This window comes from Cynocephalus volans, chromosome 4 (assembly GCF_027409185.1).
Source record: "Cynocephalus volans isolate mCynVol1 chromosome 4, mCynVol1.pri, whole genome shotgun sequence".
Lineage (NCBI taxonomy): Eukaryota > Metazoa > Chordata > Mammalia > Dermoptera > Cynocephalidae > Cynocephalus > Cynocephalus volans.
The window spans coordinates 23,151,152-23,175,938 of NC_084463.1; the positions used below are offsets into that span (position 1 = coordinate 23,151,152).

General features: G+C 37.1%; 1 protein-coding gene across 3 annotated transcripts in view; it reads left to right on the top strand.

Moving 5' to 3' along the window:
* The window catches only part of FAM118B (family with sequence similarity 118 member B), a 47,255-nt gene that overhangs the window by 1,382 nt on the left and 21,086 nt on the right, over positions 1 to 24,787 (top strand). For 2 of the 3 annotated variants that reach the window (XM_063093821.1, XM_063093823.1), the window contains exons 2-3: positions 19,690 to 19,782; positions 23,528 to 23,780. In XM_063093821.1, coding sequence (XP_062949891.1) covers positions 19,697 to 19,782; positions 23,528 to 23,780 — 339 coding nt within the window. In that variant the 5' untranslated portion in view covers positions 19,690 to 19,696. Of the gene's footprint in view, positions 1 to 8,522; positions 8,602 to 19,689; positions 19,783 to 23,527; positions 23,781 to 24,787 lie in introns of those variants that run through there. The other variant, XM_063093822.1, reaches the window with a different exon arrangement.

Here is a 24,787-nt window from a genome sequence, read left to right on the forward strand (position 1 = left end):
GTGTGTTAGGTGTGTCTAAACATTTTGAATTGTCTTATTTCTGTCAGTTTGGGGCCCAAAGAATGAAGGTAGAGGTAAATATATTCGTAAAGAGTGAAAAGGAAGGCTTCTGTATATTTCTGTAATAAGGCAGGTGATATGGATATAAATGCAGAGAATTCCAAGGGAGATTGGGAAACAACCTCTGTTTCTCCTTCTGTTTTGTTTTGGGTTTTTTTTCCTGCAAATTCACGTGTAGGGCATAAATCTATAAAAGTTGAGAAAACCTTTTACAAATGTGCTCCAGACCCAGGTTCTAATTTCACTGAATAGTTTGCACATCACATATTACTTGGGTACATGAAGCCCCTTTTTCCAAGGACCCTGAAATTTGGACATCAGGACTTAAATTTGTATCATTGTATTAATTATAAACTTGTTTTGGGTACAGGACTTTTATGGTTTTGTGTGGGGGCTGGGAGAACCTGTTTCTACCTTAACCTTTCCTTATGGCATTCGAGAAACTACACCTGTCCTTGCAGAATTTGTGGCAGAAAACAAAATGAAGAAACAATTCAGACATCATTGCTAGTGACACATCTTGTGTTCTTGAGTTTCACGTTACCCAAGGCACACGTCACTTCTTTCTGGAGAAGGAATTGTTAGGTTTTTCTTGTTGAAACTTTGTAAGAGAAGTTTGAAGAACTCATAGTTTTTTGTTTGGTACAAGTACAGTACAGTTTTAGCCAATGTGAGTACAGAAGTTACAAGTCCTTTACTGTTTCTCCTGTGAGTCTACTGGGCACTTGGTAATTTAAGGTAGAATTGCTCTCAGGGTATAAAGAATTCATTCAAATACCATGTCTTTTGTTGTTTTATCTCTATATGGATTCTTCCCTTTTCCTCTATCAGTTGATACTATTTTAGGCAGTTCATTTTTCCACTTCCGCACCAATCTCACATTCTCATTCTAGTTGAGGACGCCGCTTGTCTGAACTTTTTTCTAAGTACAAGGAAGGAAATTTTATTAGTCTTCATTTCATTGTTATAGAGTACAGCTCTGTTTAAACATAGCATATTTACATAGATTTTGATATATCACCATATGTGCCCACAAAATAACCATATTAAGAATTTGATAGTTTGTTTTTAAGGATATTTCCTCATCTATGCAAGAGCAAAAAGGCTACCTTAGTATTTCACAAATATGAATAAGGACTGACTAATAAAGGAACTTGTGTTTAAGTATTACAAATTTAAGGTTAATTAGTGGCATAAAGTTAAATTGAGGCTCCTCAAACTGATTTGGTAGTTGTAGATTAACCAGAGATTCCCGTTTCCTTGAAGAGCAGGAAGTACTTAGACATTGTTTTATGGTTTTTAGAGAGAGTAAAAGAAGCAATTAGCAGGAACTCTCTGGAGGTGGCCTGGAAGTGCAGTCTTTGGGAGACTGGAGATCTAGTCCCAGTTCAGCCACTGTAAAGTTAAGAAATAATTTGGGTTCCAGTTTTTTGTCTTTTAAAAGATCTTTACAGCTCTAAGCTTCTAATCTATGGACCCTAAAGTATTTCTCTTTCAACTTTAACAAGTGGGATTTATTTTTTAGATTTATCTTAAATACATTTAGCATTGGCACAGAGAATCAGATTCTGCTCTTGTTTCCAGAATTTAACTTTGTGCCACTGAGCTAACATTTATATTTGAGGTTACTTCATTGAGTTTTGTTGGAATATACCTTAAGATTTCCTAAGTGGGATGTGGGAAGGGGTGCAGATAGAAAATATTTAGCAATGGTGTAGACCTATAACATGAGTGTTACTTCTTTTTTCCATAACCAGCATTTTTAAAAGATTCCCTTGTACTGTTTGTTGCCTTTCGTTATACTTCTATTTAGCTTTTGAGTAATGATCAACTCAGATCTAGCTTAAACTAGTACTCCCCAAACTTTTTTTTATATCATGGCACATGTATAAATAATTGTATCACTGGGGAAAACTGGAGGCGGCCCACAGAAGGCAATTTGCCTGGGAGCTGTTGGTCTGCAGTCCCTACCTGGCAGCTCCAAAGGCTGAGGAGATAGATCCCTATCCTGTGTCCTATCTGACCATTCAAGGTCTTTAACCCAAACTCTGCCTAACTCTGAAGAGGAATGCGTCACTGGTTATTTTTGCTAAAGTAGTCTCTAATCTGTTTTGAGCTTATGTGAGTTTGTGCTTTTGGCTAGTTTATATTTAAAGACCATAGTTGTCCTTACAAAGTGGCCTTTCTAAAAATGTGTGAAACAGTAGTTAATTGATAAACAGATGGGACATGCTTTTGTCATGGTGTTTTGACCCCCTTAGATTATGGGCACACTTGTTCTGCCTATTTGGAGAAGTTAGGTAATATCCAGAGTCCAAGATTAGTATACAAGGAATATGTGCATTTCTTTAAATACTGCGGTTTATTTTATGTTTTCCATTAAAAAGGCAATACTTATAAGGGCTGGCCCATGGCTCACTTGGGAGAGTGTGGTGCTGATAACACCATCGCCATGGGTTTGGATCCCTATATAGGGACGGCTGGTTAGCTTGCTTGGGAGAGCGTGGTGCTAACAACACCAAATCAAGGGTTAAGATCCCCTTACCGGTCATCTTTTTTTTTTTTTTTTTTTTTAAAAAAGGCAATACTTATAGAAAATGTGAAAAATACAAAAAGCAGAATGGAAAAGAAAAATCATTCGTAGTTCTTTTCCCCAAATATGTTAATATCATGGGTTTTTTTCCCTAGTCTTTTTTATCATACTTTTTTCTTTTTTATTTTTTGGAGGCTGGCTGGTACAGGGATCAAACCATTGACTTTGATATTATCAGGACCATGCTCTTTTTAAAAATTTTTTAAAATTTTTATTTTTTAAAACCAGAACATTAATTGCATGACGAATCATTGATATTCTTAAGATGAACTGGGTGCTGCAACAGCTGCTCTCTTGAGTGTAGGTGTTGTTCCTTCTTGGAATCCATGCCCGAACCTGCAGTATACAATTTTTAGGTGCCTCATTCGACCAGGCTCAGTGGTATTTCATCTTTTAGCCTTGGCATTCCAGTTATATTTTCTCTTGCACTTGGCAGGGTAGCCACATTTGCCACAGGTTGACTTCTGAGGGTGATAAGCCTTAAAGCCACAGTGGCGGTACAACGTGTGCGTTTTATTTTGACATTTTCCAGACGATCACATTGCCTTCATCATCTCGCTTCTGCCACCAAGACCAAAGAGATAGGACCATGCTCTAACCAACTGAGCTAACCAGCCAGCCCATATATATATATTTTTTTAATTGTGGAAAATTTTAGACATTTAACAGAAGTAGAGAAAATACTCTAGTGAATCCTCCCCCCCGCAGTACTCATTAGCCAGCTTCTACAATTAACCAACACAGGGCCAATCTTGTTCTACATCCCACCCCTACTTCCCAGATGGTTTTGAATCACGTCCCAGACATACCATTTCGTCTGTAAACACTTCAGTGTCTTTTTGTAAAAGATCCAGACTTGTTTTTAACATGACTACAACTATCACACCTTAAAAAAAATGCATCCCTTAATATCACCAAGCAACAGTCAGTGCACAGATTTTCCTGTTTGGCTCTTTTTTCTTTTCTTTTTTGTAGCAGTTGATTAGTTTGAATCAGCATCCAAGAATGATCTGCACATCATGCATACAGTTTTCATTAGAAGAATAATACCATATGGGCATGTGGAGGAGACATGTGGGCTGTAAATCTTGAGAATGATAGAGCACATGGCTAAGAGCTCTCTGGAGTCAGATGGGTTTGGTTGTGTGAAGTGGCTAGCTGTGTAACCTTGTGCGGGTTACTTAACCTCTCTTTAGTTTTTTAATCCTGTGAAATGTGGATGTTTTATACTTTAAGACTGCTTGAGGATTGAGTGAGTTAATGCATGTTAAAGCACTCTTGTAAAGCCTAGCACATAATGATCAATAAATATTAGCTATTCCCAGCACATAGTATAGTACCGAGTACATAAATATTTATTGAATAAATTGTAAACAGAGTAAGAGTCAAGGGATATGGAATTTAGTTTAATTCTGCCATTTAGGTAGAAAGTTTTGACCCTTTAGTTCTCACCCAAAAAAGTAGGTGGGATGAACAATTAGACGGTCTCTGAAATTCCTGTGCTTGCCAGAAGTGAGGCAGCTTGGTATTTAGAAAGAACCTGAGCTTTGAAAGCAGACTGGGGTTGCTTTACAAGCATTTAAGCTCCCATGCTCAGTTTCTTCATATGTAAAATGGAGTTAATAATACCTACGTAATAAGATTGTTGTGATGAGCAACAAGATAAATATGGTGCCTAGCGTGTAGTAGGTACTCAAGTTATTAGTTATGACTGCAGGTTAAAATAAGATCGTTACATTGGAGCATTTTCAAAACTGTAAAGAGCTATATATTTTAAGGCATTATGTAAATGAAGATGATCAAGGTAATCATGTGGGAAAATCAGTATACACTGGAAGGTGGACATGGTTTCCAGAGCATGAACAATGGAAAATTGAGGGACTATTAAACCATGTGGTTGGATAAAAACCAGAGGCTGTCAGGTCCCTGGAGAAATTCAAAAAGGTATTTGCAACAGATAGTTGCTTAAGTAGAATAAACCTATTTTCTGAGTTATTTCACAACTTGAACAAGAATAAGTTAAAGATGTGGATTGTTTGCGTACGTGTCTTAATTGTTAAAAGTTGGCACACTCTGTTAAGTTTGCTCTAATGATGTGGTTAATTTAATAAAAGTGACTTTCACTAGGTGGTGGTAGGAGAGCTGAACTATTGTTAACTTATTTAGAAAACCAGATTCATACTGAGTTTCCTGATCCCAGTGTGCTGTTCAGCATTGCCCCAACTTGCTTGATGATGAGAATCACCTAAGGTGGTTTTAAATGTAGAGATTATCAGGTCACTGCCCTAGAAATTTTGATTCAGTAGATACTGAGTTGGGGCCCAGCAATCAATTTCCCTCCCTCACATCTGTGCAACAAGCACTCTAGGGGCTTGGGCTAAAAGTTCTTTCATTTATGGATATGCTAGACAAAAGGTAAGGTTACAAAAAAAATGTAGAGAGAAAAATGGTTAATTTTAAATGTTGATAAGTTTCCCCTTTTTATTTATTTTTTTATCAAAGTCATTCGTATATATGGTTTAAAAAGTCAAAAAGTACTAAAAGACATACAATGGAAAAAAAAACAAACACCAGTTCTCTCAGGCCCTCCCTACCTCAGTCTCATTCTTTAGAGGCAACCACTCAGTTATTTTCCTCCTTCCTCTGGCATTATCTGCATATTTCTAAATCATTTGGTGTGTTATTGTTTCTCCTGCACATACCCCACCCCCACCCATGTTTGGCCTGTCATTTTCCTGCTGTGATAGATTAGTTCTTGCACCCTACCATTTCCCTACTTTTCCTCACCCTCTGCCCTCTAACATGTTATAATATTTGACTGAAACAGGCAGTTTTTATGTATTTACACGTCTAGTAAATATTGTTCACTGTTGAGCCAGATGATCTGTTATAGCTGTGCGCCTCCTTGCATTTCAATTGGCCTTCACCTGTTTTTTTGTAGCTACTGTTAATTTTTTCTAAAATGCTCCAACATGTTTGTCACATTCTTATCAGTGACATTTTCTATGAGCGCACATGTATCACCTCATTGGTTTATTGGTGCCCGGCCTCTTCCTCCTCCTGCCTTTACTGTTCCTCTGAAGAACTGCCCTTCACTCGTCTCCTTCCTGGGCAAGAAACATATCTTCCTCTCTCTGGGCTTACCCCCTTATTTTCCTGAAGCACATACTCCTATAATTTCCTAAGTATTTGAATGACTTTATTTTGTCCACACACGTGTTTGATAGCTTGGCAGTTATGGGTTGGAAGTAATTTTCCCTCAATTTTGAAGGCATTGCTGTACTGTGTTCTGATATCTGTAATTGCTCTAGAGGCATGGTGATTTAGGTCCTTTTTATGTGACCTAGGTTTATTTGTTTTCTTTCCTCCCTCCCTGGAATTGTTGAGGAAATTATCTATACCTGGTGTTTTGCAGTTTGATAATGGTGTAGCGTGATGTGGGTCTCTCCTCATCTATTGTGCATGGTTCTCCCTGGGCCCTTTTATTCTCAAATTCATGTTCTTCAGTTCTGGGATATTTTCTTGTACTATTTCTCTGATGTTTCTTGCCATCTATCTTTTTCTTTGATCGTTTTTCATGACATCCATTCTTATTACATGGATATTGTGTTAGTCCATTTCTTGTCAGTTATAACAGAATACCCGAACCTGATTAATATATAGAGAAATTAAATTTATTTCTTAGAGTCTGGGAAGTCCAAGGTCCAGGTGGCACATCTAGTGAGGGCCTTCTTGGTGGGGACTCTATACAGAGTCCTGTGATGACACAGGGTATTACATAACAAGGGCAGGGTGAGAGTGCTTGTTAAGGTGCTCACTTGCTCTCCTTGTAAAGCCACCAGTCCACTCCTCTGATAACCCATAAAGCCATTAACACATTACTCCGTGAATGGATTAATCCATTCATGAGAGCATAGTCCTCACAATACAATCATCTCTTATAGGCCCCACCTTTCAGATTTCCTACCATCTTAACACTGTTATGGTGGGGATCAAGTTTCCAACACATGAACTTTTGGGGGACATATTCAACCTGTAGCAGATATGATAGGCTCAAAGAGGGCTCGTTTTAGTTTTTTAGTTTTCTTCTCTTTGCATTGGCTCCATTTCTTCCAGGTGATTCAGTGCCTTTGCACTGGTACTTCTCTCTGCCTGGATGTGTGTTCCCTCAGATATCCAGTGACTTGCTCCTTCACCTCCTTTAAGTCTTTGCTTCAGTGCCACCTCAGTGCACTAAGATTTAAGTGCTGACCCCCATCTTGCTTCCCTGCCTTGTTTTTCTCCAGGAGCATTTATTGCTGTCTAGCATACCACAAATTTTATCTTCCTCCCCACTGAAATATAAATTCCATAAGGGCAGGAATTTTTGTTTGGTTTGGTTTGTTCACCACTATAACTCCAACATCTAGAATAGTGCCTGGCACTTAGATGCTTAATGATTTCTTTAAGGAATGAATGAACTATTTTGGGATTTCTTCAAATGTCTAAGTAGCTCTTGTTCATGTTTTTTGTTGTTGTTTTGTTATTTTAAGAGAGAAATACTAGGATGGGTTTTGTTGAGTGGTGGGCATTACTGCAGGGTGATTGGTATGTATGGACTTTGTGTATATGGTTTTGCGAATATATGTATATGCTTGTATTACTTCAGCTGACAGGGTTTTGTTTGCTGGGACAAGGATGGGAGCTTGGAGAATTTCATTTCAGTATGCACTTTCAATGTAATCTATTTTCACTTCTTTGCCCCTGCAGATGTATTCGGTTCTGGAGCCATTTCAGATTTCACTTCATTTTTCTCTCAACCTCTGCATTTGGAGATGGAGAAATAGATGAAGTAGTTCTCTGGCTTAGCAGGGGACGAAGAAGAGACTTTGTGCATTAGTTAAATAGACTTAATGCCCATCCACATTTTAAGGTCTGCGTTTAAAGCTTTTCATCTGCAAAAATTTATTGAAAAATCCCTCATCCACTGAAGTCTTCTCTCCTGTTCCTCTCATTCTCAATTTTGTACCTTTAAAAAAATTTTTCTATTATCATTTTAATAAGGTGCTTGGAAAGAGTAAGAGGTAAACATTTGGGACAGAAGTTGCTAAGTTTTATATTCTAAGCATCATGGAATGCAGCACAGTAACACCCATACATCAGACAAGGAGAAACACAAATTACTCATAAATTTCCTTAATTATTTTCAGAAGCTTATCCTTCAGCTCTTACTTATCTTCAGGTGCCTTAAGGGTCAGCCGTGCCTAAGAGATGCTCTGTTTTTAACTCCCTGGCTAAGGAGCAGGTTTGAGATCTGTAGCCAGAACTTAGTGCTTCTCCATGGTTTTACAGATTCCACAGGTGTCACATCAACCGGGATGGGGAGCATCTAGCCCTCTGCTGTCCCCCCTCCTAGGTACACACTCAGCCCGGAGCCTCACTCCCCTCAGTCACTGGAAATGGACTGCTGGCTTTCTTTGTCCTGCCGCAGAGACTGCTCTTTTGATGAACCCACAAGCTGTTTGAGTATTTTAAAAAGTTAATTTTACTAAGACAGTAAGGTAAACGAAGGAAGAAGAATTAAAAAACAAAAAAGGAGACTTGTACTCATGTGTAAGAATTATGATGTAAAAGGGGCAAACTCTAATGAATAAATTTTTTTGAATTGATATGAACATGAACCCAGAATGCTCAGGCTTCTTTCTAAGAGTTCCTCTTAAAAACTGTTTCTCTGACATAAACCAAATGTCAGTAGTGGTTATCTCACGTGTGCTGACAAGGTGGTTTTCATTTTGCTCTTTCTACTTCACTGTACTTTACATATTTCCTGCAGTGTGTACATGTGATCTGTTACTTTGCTACTCCGGGATGAAGCGTCTGCCTGCCTTGGGCCCACACTGCCCAGCACTCCGGTGGCTCCTGTGAGTCCTCCCTTGGTGCGCCACTGACCTCCTTCACTCTTCATGAAAGTATGTTTTTAGGTCCCCCTCACCTGCTTTTCTAGTACCTAGTTTTTTCCACCTTGATTATTTTCACCGGCCACTTTTTAAGACTGATGCTACCTGCTCAGCAGAAGGATGCTTTTAGAGCTATTTTAAGTTAGCCTAGACTTTCTAGTTGTTATGGTGGCCTCTGTGGCAAATAACACTCCTTTCTTTGTAGCTTTCAGATTCTTGTTTCAAGTCTAAACAATGCTTTCAGCTCTCAGCTCATATACAGATCAGAGAGAATATTAATTTTTCAGTTAATTTTTATTAGCAAAAAAGGATATCCTGAAAATATTCTAGTGTAAGGTTACACATTTTGCCACTTTCCTACATTCCCTTTGGTTTATCATTCTCTTGTTTGAAACCGATCCAAGGGGTATACTTAAAAATTTATTGCTAAAGTAAAGGTGGTTCTTTCAAAATCAAGAAAAAATTTTTAAGCTTATGTTGGTGCTTAAAACAGGAAGGAGGAAATAATGGCCTGTAATTTTATTGCCCAGAGATTATTTCTACCATTTAGAGATCTATAACACACGATAAGGAGCAGTTGGTTGAACTGTTTTTGTCCTTTAAATTTGAAGTACTGTCTTAAAATACCTTTATGTATTGGAGGACTGTCTAACTGAAAGTTTAGGTAGGTATTTCATGGACCTGAAGCACAGCAGAGATCTGAGCTGAAGACAGAGGTTTGGGAGTCATTAGCCTTTAGTTGGTATTTTAAGCCATAGGAGTACATGGGGTGGGGAGGGGAGGTGACATATAAAGTGAACTGACAGGTGAGCCCTGAGGACCTTCAGCATTAGGGAATGAGTAGAGGAAGATCTTCCAATAGAAGGGTGGGAGGGAAACCAGGAAAAGACAAGAATGGAATTAAGTGTCAGGTGCTTCCAGGAAGTAAAGGAATGTAAATACTAACAATTTCATTGAGTTTTACTGTAAGGGTATTTATCTCCCATTAAGATTTCCGAGATCTTCAGGCACAAGTGTTAATCTCCATACCTCATACATGCCTATTAAACTTGGCACGAACATGTTATAAATATTTGTTTACAGTTCTATTTCCCCTAAAGGTATAGAATTTTAAAGGGTGTAGCCCATGTCTTATTCATCTTTGGAGAGACAGTTGTGTTGTGTGTTAACAACTTGAATGCTGATTGCATGTCTACTGTGTAATAGCTGTGTGACCTTTTAGCAAGCCACTTAACATCTGTGCGCTTCAATTTCATTATCTCTGGTATTTGTGGTATGAGACGATAATAGTTTCTATTGCACAGAAGAGTGAATGTGGAGAAAACAGTGCTTGGCTTGTTGTAAATGCTATGTAGTGTTTGGTTTAGGTGAGCTAGGTGCGGGTGATATTCTCAGCACAGTACTTGGCATTTAACCGGTATTTGAACATGAAAATTCAACAGCTCATAACTAATACAATTTCTGTCATTTTAAACTCTACAAACATATACAGAATATTATCATGGCCAGGCCATAGGGAACCTACAAAATAGAAGTAGAATGAGAGTAAAGTGCATGTAGCTTTGTTGCATAAAACAAATCTATAGACTTTCAACAAAAGTGCTATATGATCTTGATTTCTTGTCATATGGTTGGCAAGGAGAAAACTGAAAGATCAAGGAGACTCCTCCAAATTTTATGAGAATTTTATGTGTAGGGATAAACATTAGCATAAACAGGGACGTGGTGGATATCAGCCACAGAAGTTATTTGTTTGGCATAAAAATAAAATACTACATACAGCTTTACCCATTCATCCTGGTTTTTACAGCTCAGAAAATTAAAAGTATCAGTTGATCTCTTAGACTTTAAATGAATTTATGGTAGGTACATACTCATTCAAACCGCAAATATTTGAACATTTACTACGCAGTGTAAACATTTACTTTATAATAGAAGCTGTGCTAGGAGCTGGGGACAGGATGATAAATAAGGCACACTGTACTTATCCTTAAAGTGCTTTTATTCTTGTAGGAGAGGCCAGTAATTCCAAGTGTTAAGAGATGCAAATTAGGAGCTGAAGTATAAATGAGGCACTTGGGGTGAAGGGGGTGGAAAACCAGACTAAAGACTCTAACATTTAAACTGAAACTTCACCGCTGGGGGAGGTAGTTGCAGATTATATCACTCTGAGCAAAGGCTGTGAGCCAGGAATGTGTGTAGCCCTAGAGCCCAATGAGTGAGGGAGGGGGCTGGACGGATGCTGTGTGGATGGCAGATGCCGGTTCACGCCAGGTCGTGTAGCCATGATGAGTTATTGAACACAGTGGGAGCCATGGACTGGTTTTAAACTGTGACTTGACCCAATTTGTGTTTTGAAATCTCTTTTGCTGCTACATAAGCTTTTATTTTTCTGTAACTGTAAAGTACCTTAGATAGATTTGATATGTAAAATAAGGGCCTGCCAATTAAGTCCATTGGTTAGAGCACAGCCTTACAACACCAAGGTCAAGAGTTCAGATGCCCATACTGAACAGATGCCAAAAAAAAAAAAAAAAAGAAAGAAAGAAAGAAAGAAAAAGAAGAGAAACTGATTTGTTAGTCTTGAATATTGATTTCCTTGATACTTTTGCCAGAAAAAGTTCTTCCCTTTAAGAATCTACCCTTAAAAAATCAGTTTTTAAGAATGTATCCTTAAAAAATTAGTTTACAACTTAGATATCAGAAACTTGAGCTATATGTTGTTTAACGTTTTAGGGAAAGGTTTTTTTTGTTTGTTTTCGTGGCTGGCCAGTACTGGATCTGAACCCCTCATTTGTTTCATTTAAAAACTGAAATTGCTTTTTATGGTCTTTGCTGCATTAATGTGTTGTTTCTTTTAATTGGAAATGCTTTCTCTTGTTTCACAAGATATTTCTTTCTTGTAATTCTAATTATGAGCAACATTGTTCATTTGTTAGTTCACTAATAAATATCTGAATGCCAATTGTGTGCCAGGCACTGTTCTGTGATCTTGGGATATATCTACGAACTAAAAAGACAAAATATCCCAGTCTTTGGGGGAACTTACATTCTGGTGGGAGGAGGCAGACAGCAAATAATAAATTAATTAGTATAGTCATTATACTACTAATAAATATAATTGGTATGTTAGAGGGTAGTAGGTGCTATCATATAAAAAGTGGAACAATACAGTGGGGGCATAGCATGCAGTTTTAAATAGGATGGTTAGGGAGCATTGTTGAGAAGGTATGATTTGAGAAAAGGCTTGGAAACTGGTGCAGATTCATGGGGGAAGAGCATTCCCAGCAGAAGAAACAACCGATATAAAGAAAGGCCCCAGGGCCAGAATGTAAGGCCTGTTTGAGGAACTGTAAGAGGTCAGTGTGGCTGGATGGAGGGAAGGAGCTTTCTAGGAATGGGTTTCTCCTCAATTTAAAAATGCTTATAAGCCAAAAAAATGTTTGCAGATTGTAATTTCTAAACACCCATACTCATGTCTTAACTTGAATTAGGTAATTCCAAAGTAATGTAGAAGTTTCTTAAATTCAGTTTATAGAGCAGCTGAACAAAGATCTTTTCCTGTGGATAAGAAACTGAAGTTGGATCGCATGATTGTAGTGAAAACTATAAAGATTTTACTATTCCAGTTTATAGATTTCCAGGTTAGAAGCCAAAAGGCTCTTTTACAGCAAAGGATGGCAAAGGCACCAAGTGCACTTGTCTCTAAGGGAGGCAGTGATGGGGTGAAAACTGGGCTTTGTTGGGGAGGAAACTGCTCTTTTAAGAGCAGGTTTTATTATGTCCCTCATTTCTTTCAAGCTCAGTGGCACCAACCTCCTTTTAAAATTTTTATTTGCCAGTTCACATTTTGTGGTCTTTGACTCAGTGAAATTTTCTGTGTGTTCCTTAGGTTTCAGGTTTTAGGTTGGGCACAATACTTTCATAAGGTCCTAATCGGTGACCGGCATAATAGAATGTTGTCAAAGTTTTAGATATATCAGTGTATTCTTTGGGTATTCAGCATCATCTTTGGTTCAGATGCTCAATACTCTGTAAAGAACCACAGTCAGCCTATCCAGTGAGGTCGCCAGAGCTGTTCTAGCCAGACTTGCCTATGGTTAACCTTTTCCCATGTTGTTTCTCAGTTTTATTTTATTCTTCATAAGTAGAGTATCCTTTTGTAGGTTCTTAAATTTCTGATTGATTCTTTTCCAAATTTGTCATAGTTGTTTTATGTTTGAATCCTATTCTGTGAATTTTTCATTGTTTATAGCTTAGATTACCATGAAGTTGAAGCTGAGATAAGATTACTAAAGAAAATGTTCAGAAGCATGGGCCTTTAACTGTCTGAGGCAAAATATTCTATTTTCTTCTTCAAAAAAGAAAAGGGCATGCATTCATATAACTACAAGTTAGAAGGACCCTTTAGAAATTTAACAGGCCTTTTCCCTCCTTCCTCTAGGCAGGACTGAATATAAATCACCCCAAAATCTAGTTGTCTAGTCTTTTTCTCTTTAAAAGGAAATGTGACAACCTCTTTGGGTCTCCAGCTGCATTGCCATTCTAAGTAGGAAGGTCAAGAGCCTAGCATTTAGTAGACATTTACTAGCAGTTGAATGACAAAATTAAAGGAGAAATTGCACTCAAAACAAGCTTATTCTTAAATTTCACTTTATTGGGTTTTAAGTATAAAGAACCTATGGTGGGTATCTATCAATTTTTTTTTTTTATCCATTATATCTATTTATAATATTGTACACTTGAACACGAACTTGGAAGTAAACTTGAGTAAGCTGGATTTGAATGATTTTTTTTTTCTTAATGTTGCAGAACATTTTATTTTCCTTTTAGTTCTTACAATATTAATTGTAAAACAGATTTACTTTTTATCTTTCTTACACGTTTGTCCTTGGTTTTGCTATTAATGGGGTTTGGATTCCATGTGCACAGCGTGGAACCTCCAAGATGTTTCATCTGGTGGTGCCAGTGAATTAACTTTTCTACTGACATTCAGCCACACTTGAGGGTTTTTAATCATAAAATCTATCAATTTTCATGTCATCAAAATATGACTCATTTTAAAAAATTTTCAGAACTATTCTTTATTTTCAGTACTATTTAAGTTGGAAATCCTCAAGTAAAAGGGTGAAAATGAGGGATATACTTACTAAACATTTTGATTTTTATTATGACAGGTAAGTCTTCGTTAAGACTTGACACATTTCAACTTATAGAGTTATCCTCTATAATGATGGTATCTTCTGTGATTCCCCCAGACTTGGAAGAAAACTACATTTGTACGCAGCACATTATGTATGCTCTGTTGGCATGAAAAGTAAGCCATTGAGGGTATCACCATACATAACTCATACTATTTTAATAGTGGGATTTTAATTTTTAAGGACTCACTAGAACATAAAATCTTGCCCTTAAAGATTTATTTAATTTCATTTTTAGTGAATAACCTGTGTCATTTGTGATGAAATTGTTTGTATGGTCATAGTGCTTGATACGCGTGTAAATATTTTTATTAAATTAAATATTTTTAAAGTTTCCTTCCTTAGCAACATGTGTCATTGTTTTCAGGATATATTTTCTCAGAAGCTTTACAGGAGGGAAAGCTGTGACAAAGAAAGAAGTTGTCATTCTTTGCACGGTAAAATCATCACCTCCAGTCATCCACTTCTTATTCAAATCAGATTTTTAACTTGGATGTTCCATTATTATGTTTTGTGACAGTTTTATTCTCTACACATGATGTGTTACTTTGGCTTTATAATTGAAAATAACTGATACAAACAACATCTGAACTCTTGAGTCTGGAATACCAGGGCAGTTTATTGGGGGACTTGAATTGAAGGGTTTTCTAGAATTTGGGTTATACCTCTTAGTCATTAAGGTCTTTCAGAAACCCTACCTCCAATGAGACCATTCTTCTCACATCGTTAAGACGTGGGTCATTTTGGTTGGCAAAATGACAAAGATAAGTGCCATCAACCTTGCATTTTGTCAGTAACTGTGTTAAAGCAAATTTTTAGGGAACGAGTGTGATGCAGATCCTACCTGACAGAAGGTAGAGGGTGTCAGGCACATTTAAGAATAAAAGTAGGGGGCCAAGCCCGCGGCGCACTCGGGAGAGTGCGGCGCTGGGAGCGTGGCGACTCTCCCGCCGCAGGTTCGGATCCTATGTAGGACTGGCTGGTGCACTCACTGGCTGAGTGCCAGTCACGAAAAAGACCAAAAAAAAAAAAAAAAAAAAAAAGAATAAAAGTAGGAGTTGACTAAGTTATCCACAGAGGAAATAACTTCAAGACTGAGGTACACAGAGGAATCACATCCTGGCCCAGCTAGACATAATTCCTATCTCTGTGTGCACTGAAAAGCAGAAATGACACGTTTTCTTTATTCACTGATAGGAAAGGCCACAGTCTACATTGTGGAACTGAATTCATCATCTTCCCAAGCAAAATATTTTATTCAATTTGTTCATTGTCAGCAAGCTTGTTGAGTGCCCTTTTGTAGTACCTCATACCGGGTATCTTTTCCTTCCTCCATCCCCCCATAGTTGCTACAAAACAGATGTGTTGGAATCAGTCCAAGAGCCACAATTAGAGAGGTTTGGTTTCTTCTCAAGTCAGAGATGACTCTCTTTTTTCCTTCAGAAATGAAGTTAACCCTTTTCTGTGTTTATGCTAGAGAAATAAGCCATTCTCTTTTCCAGTCACTGTTTTATTTTTTTTTTAATAGAGGGGGAAGAGCTTGCTGAAAATAGAGCTGATCCTTTTAAAACAAGAAATGTACCACCTTTTCAAGCTAGTCATTTGCAGATCTTTTATTTCCAGGCAAAAATGCTAAAAAACGAAAAAAATAGAACTTTTCCCTTGATGTATGCCCTCTACCAGTATACCGCAGTGTATTATTATGAGTTCCTTGTGGCGTACCACTTGTTGGAGCTGAAGACTACACGCTGGGAGCACAGGAGAGACACAAGCTCAGAGTGAGGAATACGGGCTGGGGACGTATATAAATAGAGAAGGGCTAGATTTTGCTGTCTTTGCTAGCACCAAGATTTCTTTCATGTTTTCAAATCCACAGATCCTCCAGTATGCACAAACTTAATTTCATTCAGATAATCAATCGCTGTTCTTTTGTCCCTTTTCTGTGTTTCTTACTGGAGGTTTCTTAAAACACTCACCTTGATTTTTCCCTTTTTCATCCTCCACATTTAAGCATTTTATTTCCTGCCATGCTGACCAGTGTCAAGTATAAGTGTTTTATCTCATATGAAGACTTCAGCCTTACAAATTTTGTTAACAGGGTTGCTGTTACTTTTCTCAGAATTCACCAAGTATCTGACTTTTATTTTGCTATACTTTGTTGGCCTTGAAGGATTTCTCAGTGCCTTAGCAGTAATTGGTGTGATGAAGACACTGCCGCAAGTAATTGTCTTCGTTTTCTTGTGGCAGAAAAGCTTTTCCCACTTCTGCTATACATAGCAAGTCCCACTAAAATGAAAATTCATATAGTGATTATGTAAAGAAATTAATGTGTGAACTAGCTGGTGCATGTTAGGAATTATGTGTCAGACTTTCACAGTTAGCTTTGAAGCCCTTTATCAGTAACTGCATATTATTTAGGGTAAATGCTAAAATAGGTTTTTTCTCTGAAAACAGTGCTCTAGAAGGAATAAAATATGGTTTATGCTTACATGCCACTGTGCTATGCATGTGAGATTCTATCAGATGAGGCGTCCTTTAGACTGAAGGAAAGATGTTATTCTATTAGAAAACAGGATGAATATATGATGAAATATGATATGGGCACATTGAACTACTTCTCATTCACTTCCTAAACAAGAGAATCCTCAGCATACCAGTCAGGAACTATTGGCCGTATTTAAGTTTCATAAATTATAGTGGATGGGTTGTCCCTTCAGAAGTTGACTGTAGGGCCGGCCCGTGGCTCACTCGGGAGAGTGCGGTGCTGATAACACCAAGGCCCCGGGTTCGGATCCCATATACGGATGGCCGGTTCGCTCACTGGCTGAGCGTGGTGCTGACAACACCAAGTCAAGGGTTAAGATCCCCTTACCGGTCATCTTTTTAAAAAAAAAAAAAAAAAAAAAAAAGAAGTTGACTGTAAAGAAAAAGGTATGAACATCAAGAACTGACCATCTGTCAGAAATGGAATCCAGCAAAAATGATCTTGCATATTTTCCAGGAGAAAATGATAGGACTGATCTAGGGTTCTGGTAGATTAGTGGTGGTGAGTACATAACAAATAGTGTTTGTCAGTAGAAAAAGTCATTTCATTTAGCTTCTGAATTTAGCTGACTGCCATGATAGCCTCAGTGGAGCGCTTAGTTATAAAGCAGCTATTAAGGATTACACAGAATTCTTTCAAGTAAATCTGCTTTTTATTTTTATTTTTATTTTTTTAAAAAAGATGACCGGTAAGGGGATCCTAACCCTTGACTTGGTGTTGTTAGCACCACGCTCTCTGAAGTAAGCTAACCCGGCCATGCCTGTATAGGGATCTGAACCCTCCCAAGGGGTTATCAGCACCACACTCCCAAGTGAGGCACGGCTGGCCCTAAATCTGCCTTTTAGAATGTAGGTGTTTTCTTTTTTGATAGTTTTGAACTTCAGGTTTAAAAAAAAAAAAAAAAAAAAAAACCGAAAAACTGATACTTGGAGAACGTTTTTAGTTAGTAATAGTGTAGCAAGGACTCGGGAGGCAGAATTGCCACGATTTGAATCCTGGTGCTACCAGGTATCAACCCTTTTGTGTCTCAGTTTTCTCACCTGTTGTGCCTCATAAAGTTGTGGGGATTAAATTCATATTTATAAATAGTTCATGGCACGCGGTAAGCACTGTAAGAGAATGTTAAATAAAACTCTGGTTTAGTAAGATGAATTGAGCATTGAATTCTGAAGATGTTCATCTTCAAAACTTAAACATTAATTTCCCTCTACATTTTACTTCCATCTCTCTCAACACATTGTGTTTTTACTTTGGTGTAATTTGTTTACATGATGGGTTTGTGCTGTATGTGGTAAAAAATCATTCTTATATCACTAGTTCTTCAGTCTAGAGCATAGACTTTAGAGTAAGAAATGACTTCATGTAAATTAAAACTTCATGAAAATATTTTAATGACATTTAATCCTGACTATTGGTATTAGCAAACTGGGAAGCTGTTAGGCAATAATAAATGATGCATACATGTGAAGGGAGGGTGGCATAATGGTTTATCTTGTATATATTCTACATTTAACAAAATAGTTGGGACCTAGAAAAATTGTTTGCATTTCATTTAGGTGTTTTCTGTGCAACATGGCATAAGAACCCCTGAAGATTCTGGTTCAGAAATTTTAGATTAAAGCCTAGAAACATATATATATATTTTTTTAAATTAATTGACTTTATTTTTAAGAACATGTACTTTTAACATGCATCCCAGATGATTGAGTTAAGGCAGGATTTTTCTGAGTGAAATGATTCATCTGTGTTCTCCTGATCCCCAGCTTTCTCACCAACATAATCAAAGATTTGACTAGAAAAATGGTCTATTTCTAACTCATTTCTGTGACTTTATGATTCCTATTTTCCTCCGGAGTATAATACCAAAGAAGAATTCTATTACGTACGATAGAATATGGGGTGAAGAACTGAGCTTCTGTTTACCAGAAAAAAATAATTCTGCAAACTTAAAAGTTTTAATAAAGCTTTCTAATAAATAAGTAAACTTCTAATAGTTATTAGTAATTTGGTTCTTTGTAAATATTGACAATGAAATGTAATAAAACTTTGGTAATATATATTGTCTTCTATATTTTGTGTTTAAAATATTACTGCTTTTTAAAAAATTAACAGTCCCTAGATTTAGCAGGTTTGCTAAAGTTTTGAGCAATTAAAATATCTCTCTATACTTCTCATTCTGATCCGTGGTGATTCTCTTCTTCTTTTTGCTAATTATCTGAGCACCTGAACATAATTAGGCATTTTTCATAAATCTTTGCTTGATAATACCTTTACCATTTATCACAGTGGTTTAATTTAAAAGTTCACTTCATATTTAGCTAGAGAGACATGCCCCACTGCCTGTGAAGACACATTTGTCCAGCCACAAGGAATGTCTAACAATCAGCAAATTAGTATTAATTGTTCTATTCTTGGCCCAGTGATTTCTTCAGCTGAGAGTAAATGGATAATTGGTGGCTGCTGACACACTTAACCATGGGTTATATTCATCCCCTAAGTCTAACCCCAAATGGGTCTCATGTGGGAGAGTAACAGGTTCTTTCTTAGCTACACAAATTGATGGCCAATAATTGACACTCGTTGGCATTGTTATTTTTTTGGTGGGGGGTTGGAGGGAGGCATTTAGGAATACAAGCAAGATGGCAATATGGAGCATCAAAGTCCTATAATTTCAAGGTTACTTCTTTCAGACAAATTTAATTCTTTAAGTTTGGAATGCTCTTTAATTAATGAATTTCTGTTCTTTTTTTGGCAGGGTGGAGGAGGGCAGCTGACCAGTATGGGGATCTGAACCCCTGACCTTGGGGTTATAAGGCTGTGCTCTAACCAACTGAGCTAACCAGCCAGCTAATTAATGAATTTCTGTTAAGCAGGTGTATTAATTAGTCCATTTCTGTTGCTTATAACAAAAATACCTGGAACTGGATTATTTTATAAGAAAACAAAATGTATTGCTTACAGTTTTGGAGGCTGGGAAGTCCAAAGTCCAGGGAACACATCTGATGAAGGCCTTAGCCCAGGGGTCTCACATGGCCAAAATGGCAGAGCAGAGAGAGGGAGATAGCTCCTCATGTGCTGTCCTTTTAAAGGCCTCAGAACCACACCCAAGATCACCATTAAACCATCAAGGCCTCTTAAAGGGCCCACCTTTCAATTACCACAATAGAATTTCCCACCCTCAACAGTTACAGAGGGGACTAAGTTTTGGGGGGACATTCAATCCAAGGCAGCAGGGAACACGTCTAAAACACCTTTAAGGGTATACGGCTTATTAAAACTGTTTAATGTATGTACTATTTTGAATGATAATCTTTACAGATCTAATTGTCGTCCATGGTGTTTAATCTATTTTAGAAACTGGATGGCTTCTACAGGGAGCCAGGCCTCTGATATAGACGAGATTTTTGGATTCTTCAGTGATGGCGCACCCCCCACCAAAAAGCCAAGGTAAATAAGAGAAGGGAATCAGGAACAGAATAAATTACCGTTAGTGGGAGATAAAGAAAAATAACACATTTACCTGTGTTCCACTTGTTTTCACTTATTGATATTGTCCTTAATTTTAAAAATTATTTTTATTTTGGATTCAATTTTTATTTTTTATCAAGGTAATACATGTGCGCAGTTTTAAAAGTTAGTACTTCAAGGCTCATAATGTGTCACCCATCCTCAAAGACAATCACTTTCAACTTTTTTATCTGTTTATTCTAATGTTGACATCCATATTTTAAAATACCATATTTGTACTGCTCCTTTTTGGTTTTATTTATTTCCAGTTATGGAAGATAAAGATTTGGTTTGCTCTCATGGCTTCTCCCCACTTATCGCCACCCTGCACACTCCCGATGTCCTCCCAATGTGTTTATATCACAGTGTTTAGTTCAATTTTTAATATTTACATTATTATGACTATATAAATAGTATTCATAGCTGAGCCTGAATAATGTATCATATTCCCTTTATTGACCAGTATTTTCTCTATATTGTTCAAGGTTGTTTCATTGTTTTGTTGCCTTGTTTACTATGTGCCTTTCAATTTATCCTCAAATGCTGTGACAGAAGAATAAATCTCATAGATATGCTGAAACACATCAGTAACTTGCTGGTTTAACTTGTTTCATGGATTCTTCCCTCTGGACTCTATTTCACTTGACAGTTGTTCTCGAGGCCTGCTGCTTTGCTGGTATTTGCCATTTCCCTTTCTCATCAGAGAGTTCCCTTTATGTCTCTTCTGTACTGGATCCTCTGTTTCCTGGATCTCATGTTGTCTTTCTTGGTGTACTCCTTTATTTTGCTGAAGCATATCCTCATGTAGCTTCTTTAGTGAGGATCCATAGGAGAAAATGTTTTGGAGACATTTGAAATCGTCTTCATCATACTCTTAAATTTATTAGGTGGTTTGGCTGAGTATAGACTGTTAGGTGGGAAAATTTTTTTTTTTAGCCTTTTGAAGGTATCACTCATTTCCTGCTAATGTCTAAGTATTCCTGCCAAAGTAACCACTCTATTCTTATTCCCAGTCCTTTGTATTATATGACCTCTTTTTCTTATCTCATTAAAAACCTCTAAGGATCATTGCTTTATTTTCAGTAACGTGAAATTTCACAGTGATATATCTTCATATGAATCTAGACACTGGATGGCTGTTTCAAACCAGCTACTAGTAACTTCACTTTGGAGAAATTTTCTTGTTTTACTTCTTATTTGATACTTTCTATTATAATTTTTTCTCTCTTCTGTCTTGTAGAACTTTCATTATTCAGATGTTAGACCTTCTGATTCTCTAATTTTCTTACGTTTTTCTTGATTTTTTTCTGTCTCTTGCTTTTTTAATTCTACTCTCTAAAGGCTTTCTGTCTTGTCTTGGGGATATTTCACTTATATTTTTAATTTCCCAGAAGTCTTTTTTTGCCTATTTCTTTTTTATAGCACTCTGTGTTTCATAGTTGTCATTTTTTAAAATCTATATAAGTATATCATTGTTTTCTTTTAGATTTTTCTCCTCTTTCCTGTATTTTCTCGTTTCCTCCAAATTCCTCTCTACCTGATAGTTTGTTTTGGTATAACTCTAGTGTTGGCGGGGTTTCTCAAATGTAAGGTGCCCCTTGTTTGTCTGCTCATATTTAAGAGAAAGCACTGGAAAGCCAATTGGAGAGTCTGTGTGTGTGTGTATGGGGCTTGATCGCAGGTATAAAACACGGACCAGGCTCTACAGTTGAGGAACTCCCATGTGTCAGAATCTGTGGGTTTTTTCTGTCATACTGGTTATTTTCCCCAAAGAGGACTCCTCCTGTCTCCTGACTGGATGGGGTTTAGGCTTAAGGTTGAGTGAGTCCCAGTGTCTGGGAGGCTCTTCCCCTGGGAAGGAGGTTGGGGGAAGTCTTATATTTAATATACAGACTTTTAGTTAACCCCACCCCTCAGCTGTGCACTATGTTCTCTAATATGGAGTCCTCTGGTTCATTCATTCCAGAAGGCTAGCCTCCCATCTTAGAGTTCTGACTGCTTCCAATACAGATTTGCAATAGACTCTCCTATTTTAGTCCCACCTGCCCCTCTGCCTTCACATGTACCCGAGCAGTCCTGAGGTTCTAAAAGGGAATTGGCTTTTATGTTACAACTTCTAAAATTTTGTTGCCATCTGACCTTTGTTGTCTTCTGCTTTCTTTTCCTATCCTACTTTTTACACGTGTATGCCTTCTTTAAAAAAAAAAAAAAAGACTAGTATTTAGTGGTTTTAGGAAGTACCAGAAATAAAGCACAGCTGTTAATTTTTTCCTTTTTAACTGAAAGTCTTAATTAGGAAAATAATGACTCAAATCTGTACATGGTATGGTAAAAAATTCAAATAGTACATCAGTTTAAAGTGAAAAGTAAAAGTCCTTGTTCTCCCTAATCCCCAGTTAACCACAATTGACAGTTCCTATGAATCCTCCTAGAAATATTCTATGTGTGTATATGTTTGTATATGTGTTTTTGTGTATGCATCACTATCTTGATTCTTCTGAACTGAAACTCATTTTTCATCATTTGCTTCTAATGTCTATTATTAGTCTTTTCCAGTCAACTAAACTTTTGAGATCGGGGATTCCATTTTGTTCATAGATACAACAGTAGTGCTTATCACAGTGTCTGGTACTTACAGGTTTTTCATATTTGTTGAATGGTTAAATTCAGGACCTGGGGATAGGGAAGGCAATTCTAGAGGTTGTTTTCCCAGAACCAGCTTTCTCAATGTTTACAGGTATTGCTCCATTTTTGTGTTATGCCAAAATGCTGATCCTGTTTCTGTTTATTTTATTATTTGGACAAAAGGTTGGGAAAGGCAATTTCTTAAGAAAAAAAAGCATGCCATCAGCAAAAATTAAAGTGAAGGAACATATGTTAGACAGAGATTTTATTATTGTCTCCAGAATGAAAGGGCAGTGGGAAATAAAAACTTGTATCCATGCTGTCTCACATATGAGCTTTAGAACAGAACTCTGTGCTTACTATGGTAAGAAAGGAATGTTTTTCGCTTTTTGTCATAACCATTGAATAATTATTTATTTAGGTGTGTGATGCTCCTGTGTTTTCAGAATTGTGTTGGACACTTTTTTTTGTTTGTTTTTTGGGATTTTTTGCCTGAGAATATCTAGAACAAAATCAAGGGCAGATTTGTTACTATATTTGACTATGTCATGCTCGATTTTATCTTAATGATATTTACAGAATTTGGAATTAAATTTTTTACTGACTCTCTCCTGTTTTATATTTCTGAACAATAGAAACAAGTTTTATGGGGTTCTTTTCTTTCTTTCTGGAATATAAATCAAACATTCTTTTGAAATTTAATGTTGGTTTAAAATATAATTTAGACGGCAGAACTCAGCTGAGCTGTAATATATTTGGGCTTTTTTGTAACATTAATGGGTTTTCTTAAATTGAGAGGACCATAAGGGAGAAAATTGATTTTAAGATCGGTTTTTAGGATTCCTGAAGTAGGTCTATTACTTTGCTTTTCAGCAAGCACTGGCACAGTATTCTGGTCTTTTTGATTAAGCTACTTTGGAGAAGTGTCAGAAACTGGTATTCGTCATCTTTGTAACTATAAAAGTTACAGCTGGAAATCGTGGTTTTAGTCAGATTGTCTTTCCAGTGTGCCTCATAGCTATTGGATGTTGTGATTTTCTCATTTGTTTTACTTTCTCAGGAAGCTCCTTCCAAGCTTAAAGACTAAGAAACCCCGAGAACTTGTATTGGTGATTGGAACAGGCGTTAGTGCTGCAGTTGCACCTCAGGTTCCAGCCCTAAAGTCCTGGAAGGGGCTAATTCAGGCCTTAGTGAATGCTGCCATTGATTTTGATCTTCTAGAAGATGAGGAGAGCAAAAAATTTCAGAAATGTCTCCATGAAAACAAGAACCTTGTCCATGTTGGTCATGACCTTATCCAGAAACTCTCTCCTGTGAGTACCCTCCTATGCCAGGGTTTTTTTTTAATTTCCTAAAACCGTGACTAGCATACTGAGTGTAACAGGGATATTTGCATAACATTCGGCTCCTCTGCAAAATGGCTGTTTATGGGCCCTCTTCAGGTTAATTATCTTGACCTTATTTCACTGTGTGTTTATTTGTATGTGTGTGTTGATGATGATGTTGAGATATTTATATGTACAAAAATGAGAGTACTGTCCCATTATCGCTGTGTTTTCAATTTACTTTTTCTGTATTCGCTAATATAAAAGCTGTGTTCCCTGGCATCTATGCCTGTCAGGAAACTTTAGAAAGATCAGAGATACTTTTTATCATTGTATGGATGAATCAAAATCAGTTTTTAATGTTCTTTTTAAAAATAATTCAAAATATGCATAAGGAATTTTGTCTTTTATCAAACTGAGTTGGATAAAGAGCCTCTTTGTCTTGCTTTTTCTTAAAAATCAGGATTCACTTGAGCTATATTTGGAAATTATAGAATAGCCAAAGCATGTTCTAAATCTTAAATCCAAGTGCACCTTGGAAAAAACATAACTTACTCTTTTAAAAGTTAGCTAATTGGGCTGGCCAGTTAGCTCAGTTGGTTAGAGCGTGGTGTCAGTAACACCAGGGTCAAGGGTTCAGATCCCCATACCAGCCAGCCACCAAAAAAATCCCAAAAAATTTAAAAAAAGAAAAGCTAGCTATGACGATTTTCTCCCTAGGATCTAGTCCTATAGGAAAGAAGTGTCACTAAGAGTTAGCCTAAAAGACTGGCATTTAAAAGTAAATTCCTGTTGGTTCATGACTCATTGCATAACCTAGGGCTTTTCACTTTCTCTTTTTATTTCCTTGTCCTTGATGGGGATAAATTGATACTAACCTAGAACAAGGTAAAGATTTAATAAGTTTTAAAAAGCTCATGGGACGTCCACCTCATACCATATACAAAATTAACTAAAAATGGATCAAAGACCTAAATATCAGAGCTAAAACTATA